This window comes from Bison bison, unplaced genomic scaffold (assembly GCF_000754665.1).
Source record: "Bison bison bison isolate TAMUID 2011002044 unplaced genomic scaffold, Bison_UMD1.0 scf7180017864035, whole genome shotgun sequence".
Taxonomy (NCBI): Eukaryota; Metazoa; Chordata; class Mammalia; order Artiodactyla; family Bovidae; genus Bison; species Bison bison.
The window spans coordinates 997,016-1,012,106 of NW_011494607.1; the positions used below are offsets into that span (position 1 = coordinate 997,016).

A 15,091-nucleotide genomic window follows, 5' to 3' on the forward strand; every position below is an offset into this window, starting at 1 on the left:
AGGAAAGGTCAACACAGTTTACTATTTACCTAATGACTACAGATAAAAAATTTTGATTAATAAGGCTGTGTGCACGCTAAGTCACTTCAGTTGTGTCCAACTCTTTGCGACCCTATGGACTGTAGCCTGCCAGGTTCCTTTGTCCACATCATTCTCCAGGAAAGAATACTGGAATGGGTTGCCATGCCCTGTTCCAGGGGATCTGCCCAACCCAGGGCTTGAACCCATGTTTCTTGCCTCTCCTGCACCGGCAGGCGGGTGTTTACCACTAGCGTCACCTGGGAAGCCCTAATTAATAAGGCTACTAACGTGTTAGTGAAAAAAGGAATATAATGAGTAAGTAAATATAGTGGATGTTATCAAGATGCCAAGGAAACTCCCCAGTAAAATGAATTCCTCAATTAATTTATCAATTCTTGTATAAGATGAAAAGCCCTAACCAATAAGGTGAGATTTGGGAAATAAAGATCATGTCATAAGAAGAGCAGGACTGCATTGCTCTCATGCTGCTGTCATAGAAAAGGAGAACAGATGTTATTTTCTAGTGTATATAAAAGCATCTCCTGAGTCAAAAATAAGTGCTATTCAAGGAGATAAAGTAAGACCCTGTTACAATATTGTTCTAACAACTTCCCATGCATCAGCAATAACACAGTCATCTTTTCCTTACACTCTGAATGGGTGCCTTGGTGTCACAGCAGTTGGCATCTGGATTGGAAGTGTTTTAATAACCCAGCTCCTCCCTAGCGTGCATAAACAACTGCATAGATTTGATGCAGATTCCCAAGAACTGGAATATTTGAAGAGTTTCACAGTTCCTAATCCGTATCTGGCAGCATATCAACTAAAGGGGTGGGGGGGCGGAGAGGCTTTACAATAGGCAGGGGATGCCCACGGATTAAAGGGACTTTCGAGTCATTAATACCAAGTCCTCATGACCAGAGTACCTTAGGAAGCAAAACAAAGCTTCTGAAGAATTCTAATTAACTTTTGCCACCTTTTAGAACTTCTGGCTCTAATTTTACTCACTCTACTTGATTTTACAGTTTAGCAAAGTAAAGAGATATATATATGCTTACAGTTTCATATTTTATGTTAGTTTGTATTCCCATCTGTTTCATAAAGCCCTTCTTTTGGGTACAGATGGGCAAATCTGATTCATCCTAACTATGTAAATCAGATTGAAGCTGCAACCCCTGTAACTGTTCCACATAATTCTCAAAGTAGAAACACTGGATCTACAACTCGAAAAGCTGTTTTAATGGCCTATATAAGATTGACTTGAATTTTTTCTTTGGATATAGGTTAGTAATGGACATTTGCCTCGCAAGTTAATATAAGCATTTGCAGGTATTTTTAAAAGGCTTTATTATGTTTCTATGGTTATCTCTAAGCGGGCTTAAACAACACAGGACCTTAAAACATAATGTGATTTTAAACAGAGATAGCACCTAATTTAGAAACACAATGACAAGCCACTATAGAATATATTCAGGAGAATAAGACTACATCAGACAGATGCTGATGTTCTTTGTTTGGTAACACATCATGAACTACTACTCTGGAGAAGGGTCTTTATATTCAGTAATGATTCACAACGTCTGGGTTATAGATCACTTGCTTCCATCACCTGGGGGTGCCTGTTAAAAATGAACTGGGATGCAGCTTACATGTTCTGAGTCAGTATCTCTGGAGATGGTACCTTAAGGGTTGCATTTTAACAAGCATCTGATATTTCTGATGCAAAACAAAGTTTAAAACTTTGAAAGCTTTTATTCAGATATATAGAGAAACACGTTCTCTTACTCAGCTGCAGACATATAGAGATGTAAGGTTACTGGTCCCCAGAAACCTCCACCGACTGGCAGAGCCTTACCATCTGCTGCCAGGAGGGCAGTGAGGGCAGAGATGAGCTGCTGATCTCCCAAGGAAAACATCTCATTGAAAGCTCCAGACACAATACTGACACTCCTTATGCATGTGATGAATGAACGGATAACTGGGAAAGCATTACAATCTCATATTTCTATCTATATACACACTGGCAACTCATTCATTAGCTGACCACCCGTGTGACAAGTCTCTGTAAAGAAAACAGACCCAAACATTCAGTACAGCTACAAAAGCACTCAAGGCAGAGCCCTCTTACCGTGGAGCAGAGCTTCCCAGCCAGGATGCCCTGACGCTCAGGCACAAGAGTTCTGAGATATTGTTGCCGGTGGTCCTGTCAGTAAACACAGCCCCTGTCTAGTCACCCAGAGGCAGTCCCAACCACTTTCTCATTGCGTCATACAAATGTTGTCATTTGTATGGTATGGTTTTCTATGGAGGGAGGAAGGCAAACAACAGTTTGGGAAACATTTATAAAAGCACAGGTATGTGTCTGGGGGCTTTATCTCATCATTTAATAATCACCTCTTCGATATCTGGTGTGGGGATTGTACAAAGTTTAAAAAGTAAGAAGTGTTGCTGGAACAAAAAAAAGGCTACACAGAGGTGGCCTCTTGGGCGACATGACTGGTAGGTCTCCTCTGAAGGCTAGTGGATGACTCATGGCGGCCTTCCAGCCTCACCGAGTGTCGGGTAGTATACTTGGCACTGAGGGCGTCTAAGAATCAGAGAAGATGTGGCCTCTGCCCTTGTGGAGCTTACCAATGAGACAAGCACACAGACTCAGAGGAAGTATTTACAGAGAACCATCAACAGTTTGGGCATGTGTAACACGAAAGCAAGTGATGAGGAACCTGACCCAGGGTCTGCAGGAAAGGATGAAGCCTCCCTGGGGAAATGGGAGCTACCCTGAAGCCCATGAGGTGAGACTCACTAGGACAGGTTAGAGACAAGGGTTCAAGGCAGAGAGAAAAGGTTTGAGGACCAAGACGGCTGAAGCATTGTTTAAAAACGACCTGATCGGTAAAAAGCTGGAGAGTTCAGCAGATACCAGATAACACTGGTTTTGCAGGCTACATTCAGAATTAGGCCTTTAATTCCAAGAGTAAAGAGATGTCACTGAAATTTTTAAGCAGGGAGATATATTCCCAAATGAACTTTTAAAATGTAGGCTCCTGGGCTCCAGACTGAAAGGTTCTGGCTGGCTGGGCCCCTAATCTGAATATTAGAGATGTCAGGGGATCAGATATGGAGTCAGGCCTGTGAAGCATAGATAAGGAACACCAGTGGTCCATGGGTCTATTTTGAGTAGCTGGCCTATGAACTGGCCCTTAAAATACCTTTTCTGGTATGAAAAAGACATAGGTAGTCCTCAAATTGTTCATTTATCTGGCCTTATTATTTCTGCTTCTGGATCAAAAGCAATGCCAGCATATTTCATTCTGGTGCCCAGCTGGCACTTGAAATGGGTGCCTCGGCTGGTGCAGCAGACACTGTCAGCCGTGCCTAGACCACGTCCCCTGGCCACCCACTGTGCCCACCTGTCTCACTTGCTCTGCCTTCCCAAGGATTACCCGGGTTCTGGCAGCTCTGCCTGCTGTGTGGCAGGGGACATGCTGGGGCATTCGCTCATCCTTCCACCCTGGCAGCCTCGCTCTGTGACCAAAGGGAACTCTCGTGTTTGTTTTTTTCCACTTTATTCATGTTTTTAATTGAAGGATAATTCCTTTCCAAGTGTTTAAAACAGTTGAGCGTGTTCATCCCTATGGTGGGAAAACCTGAGAGGTGTGTTTTACACACCTGTGTTTTACACAGTCTCCCAGAGAGGCCCCAGCAGGACTGTGCTCCTGCTGTTCACAGTGGTAGCTGGTGTGACAGTGAAGCTTTACCAGCTGTCTTCCCTTCGTGGCCTCACCTCCCTACTCCCCCACTGGCGCTTTCCTCACCTCTTAAATAAACCACCTGCAATCAAATCTTTGTCTCAAGGTCTGCTTCTGGGAGTGCTAGCTGTCCCTTGCTGTGCCAAATGCCTTTTTAAAAAAATACAGTCTGGATTCATTTCGATATTTGGCAAAACTAATACACTATTGTAAAGTTTAAAAATAAAATAAAATTAAAAAAAAAATACAGTCTGGTGGACCAATGTTTTGAAAATTATTATGAAGGACGCAAATAAAATGTGTTAAAACCTGACTTGGAACTCCATCCACGTGAGCAACAATTTTGAGAAAAGAGGAGAGAACATTATCTGACATCATGAGAATCATCTTGTTTGAGTGTTCTACTCAAAGTTTAACCTGCTGCTGCTGCTGCTAAGTCGAGTCATTCGTGTCCGACCCCATAGACGGCAGCCCACCAGGCTCCCCCATCCCTGGGATTCTCCAGGCAAGAACACTGGAGTGGGTTGCCATTTCCTTCTCCAGTGCATGAAAGTGAAAAGTGAAAGTGAAGTCGTCAGTCATGTCCGACTCCTAGCGACCCCATGGACTGCAGCGCACCAGGCTCCTCCGTCCATGGGATTTTCCAGGCAAGAGTACTGGAGTGGGGTGCCATTGCCTTCTCCTTAACCTAGATATATGTATATATTTAAAAAATGTGCCGGCCTTACTTTGCTTCTCTGGAATAAAAGAAACAAATAAGCAAACTATTCCTCTTGCAACAAAACTAATAAAAACTAACATTTATTGAGGACTGATTACTTATTACTCACTGTTCTCAGAGCTTTGTACACCTTACCATTCTTAAGATCAGGTAAAAGAATCAGTGATCAAAAAATGTCATGTTTGCTATACACACTACCATGTATAAAACAAATAACTAATAAGGATCTACTGTATAACACGGGGACTCTACTCTGTAATGGCTGATATGGGAAAAGAAGCTAAAAAGGAATGCACATATGTCTAACTAATTCACTTTGCTGTACATCTGAAACTAACACAGTATTTTAAATCAACTATTCTCTAATAAGGAGAAGGTGATGGCACCCCACTCCAGTACTCTTGCCTGGAAAATCCCATGGACGGAGGAGCCTGGGGTTGCTAAGAGTCGGGCATGACTGAGCGACTTTGCTTTCACTTTTTACTTTCATGCACTGGAGAAGGAAGTGGCAACCCACTCCAGTGTTCTTGCCTGGAGAATCCCAGGGATGGGGGAGCCTGGTGGGCTGCCGTCTATGGGGTGGCACAGAGTCGGACACGACTGAAGTGACTTAGCAGCAGCATACTCTAATAAAAATCTTTTAAAAAGTAAGTTTTTTAAAAATATTAAATACGTTGATACAGATTCACTTACAGCAAAGAAGCCAGCTAACTTCAACTCTGTTAATTCTACCTTAAAGCAACCATTCTCAAGCCATAAGATTAGACTTCTTTATTAACAACCTTTCCTTTGTTATCATTTTCCTTTCTGCTGTGAGGAAACTGAGTCCAGCTATCCAGCCCAGGGCCCAGAAAGTTAGTGAAAAGCCTGAAGGTCAAACTGCCAGCACCTCAGAGTATCCTTTTAAAATTGTACACAATATCTTGGCTTTTGAAATAAAAACTTTAGGGATCCTTACCTCCTTGTGAGTCAATGAACTCTGTTGCTATAATCACTACTATGTGAATTAGTACTTCATTTGTCTTAAAGTAAATTTCCTCAAGTGATATGCCCTCATTATAGGGTTCTGAGTTGGGTGAATGAGCTTAGGTTACATTAGTCATGGTTTTAAGGATTAAGAATAAATCATCACTGTTGTTTCTAATTAAAGAGATTATAACTCTCCTTCATCCATAGGGCAAAACTGCTTTTCTATGAGGATACTGATACTTTAAATGCCACTGCTTCGACAACATTGCTGTGAACTAAGAATCAAACTAATTAATTCAAATGTTCACTTGGGACATTTGTGAGCTACCAAATATTAAGATAATCAAATAACTACATTGCCTTAGATTTTAAAGACTCCCCATAAAAGAAAAGTCCCCAAACATAAGTGTGAAGGATCATCTTTCTATTACTGTTTTCTTTTGTAGTATCTTCAGTCAATGCAAGGACAGAGGCCATTTACTTAAAGATACATCAAACAAAACTTGGTTCTTTACTGAATAATCCAGAGAGGTTAAAACGTTCCAACTTAACTCTACAAGTGAAATCAAAACCAAATGACTGAGCACATTGTACAACGAATATGCTAATAATTAAATGAAACAATGTAGATACAAGCACGTGGCGTATAACGAACACTAAAAAGAAAGTCCATTCTTCACAGGGTATTGATCATCTTCTTTACAGAGGATGATCTTATATAAATATGGATCAGTTCATTGAGAAAAATGAATTATCAGGAAATACAATGACTGGGATGTCCAAACTTCTAATATCAAGCAAGTTCAGCTAAAAGATGGACAAGAGAAATCTTGCCCGATGTGCATATACTTTTATAAAAAATTTGCCTAAATTTTTTTCAATCCAAGTATTGACCCCCACCATTATTTCACATTAAGTCAGGGGCATTTTCAGTAATGTACTAGAAGACATCACCATAGAACACAAAACACCTTAAGGAAAAAAATGTCTTTCAACCACAGTTACCTCTGAGTAACACTAATATTACCACTTTAATTACCTGGTTTCAGGAGACGAAGAGATTTCATTTGTGTCGGCTCTTTTACTTCTTGGAAATGATGGACTAGCTGGAGGCATTTCACCACTTAAACGATCTGGGAAAATTCGGTCTTTATTCAAATTGATTTCTGAATAGGGACAGTTGGCAGCACTAAAACGTTACAAATCGAAAAAAGAGAAGACTCCTATTAGACCATAATTACTTCTTCCAATTAAGACAACAAGCTACAAAATGTAAAATGCAAAAATTTAACTGAATACATAGTTACATAGATTAAACATATAGCAAAAAATTTTTACCTTTAAAACATAATTTAAGTATATTCTGATAAAAAAATATGTCTTTGCCCTAAATTTTTAAATACAATCTCCTGCAATCTCTGGAAGTGAGTAATGGTCAGCAAAGGATTCCCTCTTGTGTTGTCCAAGGGCAGGGCCTGTGTGTAAGTCTGTGAACAATCAGCCCAAGAGAGAAATGCTTAACATAGGAGGGTTGGTGACTGAGGTGGGAGAGAGACAGATGATTGACAGACAGAGCAGACCTGCTTCCCAAAGTGATCTCCAGGCCCTGGGTCATCACAAACTGTTTAATTTCCTTTGTGACAGCTGCTGCCCTCTAAAGGAAGGAGGCTCCCCCATTTCCTGTCTCCAGGCCCATATGCATTCATGATTGCTCAGAAAAAAACATCATCCTGTAGCTAATCCTGTTCCTGATATGAAAAAGGACAAGAAGGCAACTTGGATAATGACCCATCTAGCTCCCTTCCCTTCCACTGGTGACCACTGGGTTGGTCTCTCAGATTCCATCTGGGGATCATTCCTGTCATCCAAGCAAAGGGAATCTGGGTCACTAACTGTTCATTCAGCATGAAGTCAGGACACTCCTGTGCCTGGGCCTCAACCTTCCAACTCCAGAACAACTGGCAGCTTCTGTATCTTGATATAGAATCAACCACTCCGACTAACTGCCTATCTTGGCCCTTGGTTTTTAGGAAACCTCCTGAAATCTGGAAATGATGTGGAGTTAGGTAAATTATGCTAGTGTCCTGCATATTCTTTTCCTCAGATTAGGTAATATTTGGGGAAAATTCTTAAACACTGCCTTTCTGCCCTCTACCAAGAGAATCTGACACATCCTCCTGGGAGAAGAGAAGAGTGTGCACAGGCTCCCAAAGTAATTCTGCAAATGGTCTACAAAATTTATCACAGGTAACTTGTAAGTAAAAGTACATCTTTATTTTCTTTACTTATACGTTACTTTATACTGCTATGTCTTATAATAAACTTGGTTAAAACCAAATTCATCTTTAATGAACTCCCTTCCCCTGAAAACAAAAAGGATAAAAAACACAACTATCTCTTCTTACTCTTGATTTTTTCTTTCTGATAAAGGAAATACACTAACCAACTCTCAGATCACAGTCAAGTTTGATTTTGTTCTTTCTTTCTCATATTGTGTATATACCCTATTGCAAATTATCTACTTGGTGGCTTAGAAGGTAAAGGATATGCCTGCCATGCAGGAGACCTGGGTTCAATCTCTGGGTTGGGAAGATCCCTGGAGAAGTAAATGGCTGCCCACCTCAGTACTCCTGCCTGGAGAATCCCATGGACAGAGGAGCCTGATGGCCTACAGGCCATGGATCACAAAGAGTCGAACACAATTGAGTGGCTATCAGGAAAAAAGTGGCAGGAAAAAAAATACGAATATAATTTTTTTTAATTAATTTCTTTTGACACATATGTTGTTCTTCCTAGAATATCACAACCATCAAATGTTTGACTCACTGTTAAACACCTGGCTTTACAATTATTGAAAACTGTCTGCATGTTCATTTTGAAGAAAGAAAAGAAAATGAGGGTGCTGATTTCCACCGCACTCTAACACAGGGAAGATTCCCGGGTTTTCAGATGGCTGGGTTCCCACCTACTCACTACAGTGAATAGCTGTAGTTTAGAAGCTCCCCAAAGGCTGCCTCTTCCTGTTTGTTGATTACGTGAAGGAAGAGGATGTCTCTCTAGACCACCATATGTAAACACGGGTAGCTCAGAGAGGCAAGGCTGCAGAATGAGACTTGGCACCTAAATATCCCCCTTATCTCGGTTGCTAGGGCCAGAGGGAAATTTCAAACTCTCATTTTGAAGCAGGGAAACAATCACAGCCTTCTGAACAAAGATACACTATTGGGCCAGGATGATCAACCAACACAACCCTGTGCTCATCGGTTATACATATTATGCTAAGCCTTCTCTTCTCCTGAACCATGAGAAAAATCAAATGGGTTTAAACATCTCTAGTTCTTACAACTACTCTAGGACAGAAAGGGATACCAGCTGGTTCCCATAGTGGGAGGTGATTTAAAAAATAAAAAGGCACAGAATGCAAATGAAGTGTGCACAGAGGGATGGGCAATGCCCCAGACGGAAATCAAGAACCGGGCTCTAAATGTGCTCTGCAGCTCTGTCCACAGTGAGCAAACAAACTTGGAAGACTCTGTTTTACAAGACACTTGTAAAATGAAGAGCATGACAACAAACATTACACAGATGGAGTGTGTTACCCAGGGTATTCTGCTTTACTGGCATGATGTCATCTAACTCCCACAAAACTGGAAAATCATTCTTATTCTAACGCTAATGCAGAGACTGAGGCTTTAAAAAAGGGAACTTGCTTAGTATCATCCCATTAGCATATGAACTCCAGCTGTCTCCTACAGGAGCAAAAAGTACCTTGCAATATTGAATTATTTCTTTATCCCAATCCATGACAATTAAACCTGAGAGTACCACCTCTTAGCAAGATGCTGCTGCCATGAAGCTATGAACTGTGTGTGAATGCTCAGTCACACCAACTCTTTGCGACCCCATGGACTGTAGTCCACCAGGTTCCTCTGTCCATGGGATTTCCCAGGCAAGAATACTGGAGTGGGTTGCCATTTCCTCCTCCAGGGGATCTTCCAGACCCAGGGATCGAACCTGCATCTCTTGCATCTCCTGCAATGGCAGGCAAGATTCTTTATTACCACACTGCCAAGGAAGCTCAGAAAGGTTAAATATGAACTGAAGCAGTACTTAACCTTTCTGGGCCAATTTCCTCATTTTTAAGTTTATAAAATTCATATGCAGTTTTAATGATTTTATAAACACAGAAGTGCTGATCAAACTTCTCTGGGAAAAGTGGGTTTCACTAGGCTTATAATCATTTTTATATTTCTTGTCTATTAGGTTTCTAATAACAAACGTAAGTACGGCTTGGCCCGTGGCACAACAACAGGTACACTTACAAACAGTAATGGGCACATGCAATTATACATGTACACACAACTCTGCTGTTACACAGTTCCCCAGACATCAGGGGAACAGATTCACACAGGATTACACAGCTCTTTACTATGAGGACTTTATTAGGGTGAACTCTGTTCTATTAGCAAATCATTCCATACCTGCTATATACATATATAAATTCTTGTCCCACTGGCCCCTGTAAGGAGGCAGTTTTTCCTTGGAATGACTGTCCAGTGTATTAGGAAAGGTGGAAAAAATGCCTTCCACTGCCACCTTTACAACGTTTTTAGTTGTAAATACATTTATTTAAACAACTGGATGATATCTTCCATTTCCTAAGTGCTCACATGCTCATTCTCACTCTCTGTCAAGATAAGAATCTATAAAATACAAGTTCTATCCAGCTACTGTGGTTTGCATGAGAGTCTAGCAGTTAAGAGTAGGGGCTTTAGTACCTTAAGAGCCTAGGCTGAATCCTGGGTCTGCCACTCTCTGATCTTGGGTACTTTTCTCAAGCATTCTAAATCTCTGTTCCCACTTCTATGAAACAGAGATTATAGTAGTGCCAGCTTTATAAAGCTGCTGAGAGAATAAAACGAGATAACAGATCTAAGTCCTAAAACAGAGCCTGGCACCTAGGAAGTCACACACACAAAAAAGCCTGCCTAGGATTATTATTTTAAAAGGAGAAGAGGAGGAACACTTAAACCCTATTGGGTAAAAGGCCATCAGCAAAAATAAACAACAGCATTAAAAACTCCATAACATGCCTTGCTTATGGAGGCTCACTGCTTCCCTCAGGAAAAGGTGGTAATTCTGAGCACTACTCATTCATGCGTCTCCAAATCCCTGTTTATACCATGCTGGCCTCCTTAGAAGTAAGGCCTTCTCTGTAGAGCCCATCACCTAGCCCAGTATCTGCACACGGCAGGCACTCAATACATGTTTGTTCCACGAGTGGACTGAATCTTGAATTAAAATGATGACTGTGGTTTGCAGGTGTATGTCCAGAGTTATTAATTTTTAAAAACTCTCCAGGGACTTTATAAATATCCTTTAGAGGTTGTAGGAAGTACTATTTCTTTTTTTTCTTTTCCTGTTTAATTTTACTGAGATAAAATCTTACATAGGGAAGATTTACTTCACTTCTGAAGACATTAGATATGCAAAATATTCAGTTTTATATAACTTTAGTTTTCTTTTAATCTCTCCTCATTATGCCCTCTCAGTAAGCCAAATGAGTGAATCAAGAAAGGGATACACCATGACACAGCCAATATTAATACTGCCTTGCTAGAGACAGAATTGTCATCTGAGCATCTCTAGAAATGGGAACAGTGTGTGTGTCAGTTGCTCAGTCATATCCGACTCTTGCAACCCCATGGACTGTAGCCCACCAGGCTCCTCTGTCCAAGGGATTTTCCAGGCAAGAGTACTGGAGAAGGTTGCCATTGCTAGAGACAGAATTATCATCTGGCTTCTGAGCATCTCTAGAAATGGGAACACCATATCCACATCCAACTCGCTCACTGATCGTTTATATCGCCACATTTAAAAACAGCACATTCTTAAATTTCATTGTTGAGAACACATTTGTATTTCCAACACTTCTTAGATCAAATTCAACTACTGTAATTTTTGGAGACGCTAACAACACATCCTAGTCAAAACATAGGCTTGTGCTTACATATTCATAAAATTGATACTTCTTGCCAAAAGAGCAACTTTCTTTGTTATCTAAGCAAAGAATGCATGTTTTGATTTATGCAATTTCTCACATTAATCCAAAGAGAATTTTCTCATTACGTTTTCCTAAACACAGCATTCTTGGCAAGGACAAAAATAAGCGCCAGTGAAATGAACCTGTCAAAGAATATTCATGATGCAGCAGCTCTTCCGTAAGTCTAGTAAGGAAATGGTAAACATACTGTGGTTACTAAGGGTTAATGTTCCGCCAGATAAAGAGCAGTAAGTGCTATGAAGAGAATAGCATATTCAGGGAGACCAAGAAAAGCCAGTGGAGTGGGCTGAGAAAATGGGAAGCCACGACACAGGCAGGAGTTGACACTGTCTGCTACTCCTCTGGATTGCATTCCTGTCCCAAACTATGCACAGATATGCCGGCTATGTCTGATAGGTGACAAGGAAATGAACACTTCTGTATCAATGCATGTCTTATAAGCCGTGATGTCTACTTCTTCCTCTTTCATTCCCCCAAACAATACGTCATTCTCCATATGGCTTCAATTATACGGAAAGATTTTTTTTTAACCACATTTCTCCATAACATCTTATATGATTCTCCTTATAATTTCTCCCTTCACTTAGCAAATACAACACTGCATCTGTGAAAAAACACTGCAGAGACAATCACTGAAAGTCTGTGAAATGGAGGTAGCTAGACCACCTCTGAGGTCCACCATCCTTCTGGGGAAAGGTGGTCTTAATGAGTGGCTGGTGCCATCAAGCAGGGGACAGGACTGTAGGCACAGACCTTGCTGTGAAAGGCAAACCTCTCTGCTCAGACCTACCACACCCCTGAAGAGATTACAGACATTGCTCTAAGGTGGATTTTCTTCCCAGAAGACCAAAAAGAAAAATTCTTCGTAAATTTTTGATTGTACCACACAACATAATGTCAATATTCACCCATTTGTAAGATTTCTTTAATCTTTTCCTTCATAATTTGAACAAACTGCCTTTGGTTCAAAGAACATCTTAGGGCTGTAAAGCAGAAAGGTACACATGTCAAAGTTTCAATATTAGTTATTACTTTGTATCTCATATTTCAATTAAATTGAGTTTTTATAGTTTCATTAGTCCCTGAGTTCTTTAAAGGCTAGATCTGTGACTTATTTGGAAAGCCATGCCCGGATTCTCAGTGACAGGGGAGTGGTCAAGGGCACAGTTAGACTGGGTGCTATTCCTGGCTCCTTCCTCACCAGCTGTCAATTAGACAAGTTAGAGAGACCTCTACAGTATCATGGTGGCTTCACCAAAAAAATGAAGAAAATAATAGTCCAACATTATAGGGTCACTTGAAGGTTATCCAATACATGCTACTAGGAAAAAAAAGAAAAACCCTACTGTTCAAAAATATTTACTGAGTGAAAGAATTTATAGATATATAAAGAAGTCTGGCATACTAATGAGTTATTTGGATTTATATACCATGCTGCTGCTGCTGCTGCATAAGTTGCTTCAGTTGTGTCTGACTCTGTGCAACCCCATAGACAGCAACCCACCAGGCTCCTCTGTCCCTGGGATTCTCCACGCAAGAATACTGGAGTGGTTTGCCATTTCCTTCTCCAATGCATGAAAGTGAAAAGTGAAAGTGAAGTCGCTCAGTCATGCCCGACTCTTAGCGACCCCATGGACTGCAGCCCACCAGGCTCCTCCGTCCATAGGATTTTCCAGGCAAGAGTACTGAAGTGGGGTGCCATTGCCTTCTCCATTATATACCATAGTCACTCCTTATCCATGGTTTTGCTTTCTATGGTTTCACTTATCTGAGGTCAATCTAAGTATGAATATGTTAAATGAAAAATTCCAGAAATAATAAATTTTAAACTGTGCACCATTCTGAGCAGCATGATGAAATCTCACAGTGTCCCACTCTGGCTCTGTGAGAAGCAAACCACCCCTCAGTCCAGTGCATCCAGCCTGTTAGTGACCTAGTAGCCTCCTCGGTTCCCAGATCCACTGGCAAGGTATCACAGTGCCTGTGTTCAGTCATCCTTGCTGTAATTAACAAGAGCCCCAAAGCACAACAGTGGTGATGCTGGCGCTTCAGGTGCCCGTAAAGTGCTTCCTTTAGGTGAACAGGTGACAACTCTCAACTTCACGGGGAAATCATCTCTACAGTGAAAATGAATCTTCTGTCAAATTGTGAGGAAAAAGAAATTTGTCCTAGTTCTCCTGTCACACCTCAGACTGCGAAAGTGAGGGCCACAGTGTGTAACAGATGCATAGTTAAAATGGAAAAGGCATTCAATGGGTACAATATGACTTTAGAGAGACCACATTCCCATAACTTGTATTACAGTACATTATTTATAACTGTTCTATTTTAATATTATTGTTGCCAATCTCTTAGTGTGCATGATTTATAAGTCAAACTGTATCATAGGTATGTATGAATAGGATAAAACATGATATATACAGGGTTCAGTACTATCCCAGGTTTCAGGCATCCATGGGGGATCTTGGAACATACCCACACAGGGATGGGGAGGGTAGGAGAGATACTACTGTAATGCCTGAAAGTAATCCAGCTGCCTTCACTGGCCAATACTGAATCACTCCTATGATACAGTATTTTTATCTCCCCTTAATCATACTGCTTTTGGCTTGGAGTCATATAAGCCATGAAAAGGATTTTTAAATGGATATTTGCAAGTGGAATCATGATCCTGTCTACATGCAGATTTTTACCCTGGAACACACTGAACCCCATAAAACAAACTTGGCGGCAGTGCTGCAAAACGCTTTGAGGTTATAGAAATTTAAGGAAGAAGAATCCTATATGAAGATAAAACAACCAGGTCAATTTTACAATTCCTATTAATGCTTAGAGAAACAGGCAGGGCAATCTTCAGATGTTTTAAGCACGGAGATTCACAACCTGCATAAACTAGATAAACAAGGAATCATTTTTCTTACTGGGCAATCCAATTAACATGCAGTTAGAACACTTTACACTGACAAATTATTATTTTAATATATACAAGAATAGGTGATGCCTCTGTTCTCTAAAAATCCCAGTTAAAATCACAGAAATTTCTTTCTATTCCAGTAATATTTGAATATGTCTACAAATAGCCCAAACTGCCCAAGTAACACATCAAATTTCAAATGTATAATTTTGGTTTCTCTTTTAAGTTACTTAGAAGTAAGAGAAAAATATTGAAAGGCATTTAATTTTGACCAATGTATTCTGAAATGTGTCTATTTATATTTGTGCTTTTTGTGATCTTTGCTGCTAATCTACAATAATCTCACCTCTCACTATTCAAATTGTTGAGTCACCCAATCAGAATATTTTACCAAACAAATACTTTCAACAAGGCCCGCCCTCTTCTCACTATTAATGGTCAACCCCAAATGACTTTAAGACATAAAGTATCTATAAAACTAGTCAGGTTGCCGAGAAACTACCGTAAATCTATTTAAATTCACAAATGCATTCTCTCCCAGGAATATTTAACTACACATACACTCTTTATTCTTACATGGTCACCATAGCAACCATAGTTCATATGGATCTGAATGCAGAATTAGTTCATGTCTATTAAGTATCCATGGAAAT

General features: G+C 40.4%; 1 protein-coding gene across 7 annotated transcripts in view; it reads right to left on the bottom strand.

Moving 5' to 3' along the window:
• Positions 1 to 15,091, bottom strand: part of L3MBTL3 (l(3)mbt-like 3 (Drosophila)) — a 104,923-nt gene that overhangs the window by 23,728 nt on the left and 66,104 nt on the right. For all 7 annotated transcript variants that reach the window (XM_010834637.1, XM_010834641.1, XM_010834640.1 and 4 more), the window contains one exon: positions 6,500 to 6,649. In XM_010834637.1, coding sequence (XP_010832939.1) covers positions 6,500 to 6,649 — 150 coding nt within the window. The remainder of the gene's footprint in view (positions 1 to 6,499; positions 6,650 to 15,091) is intronic.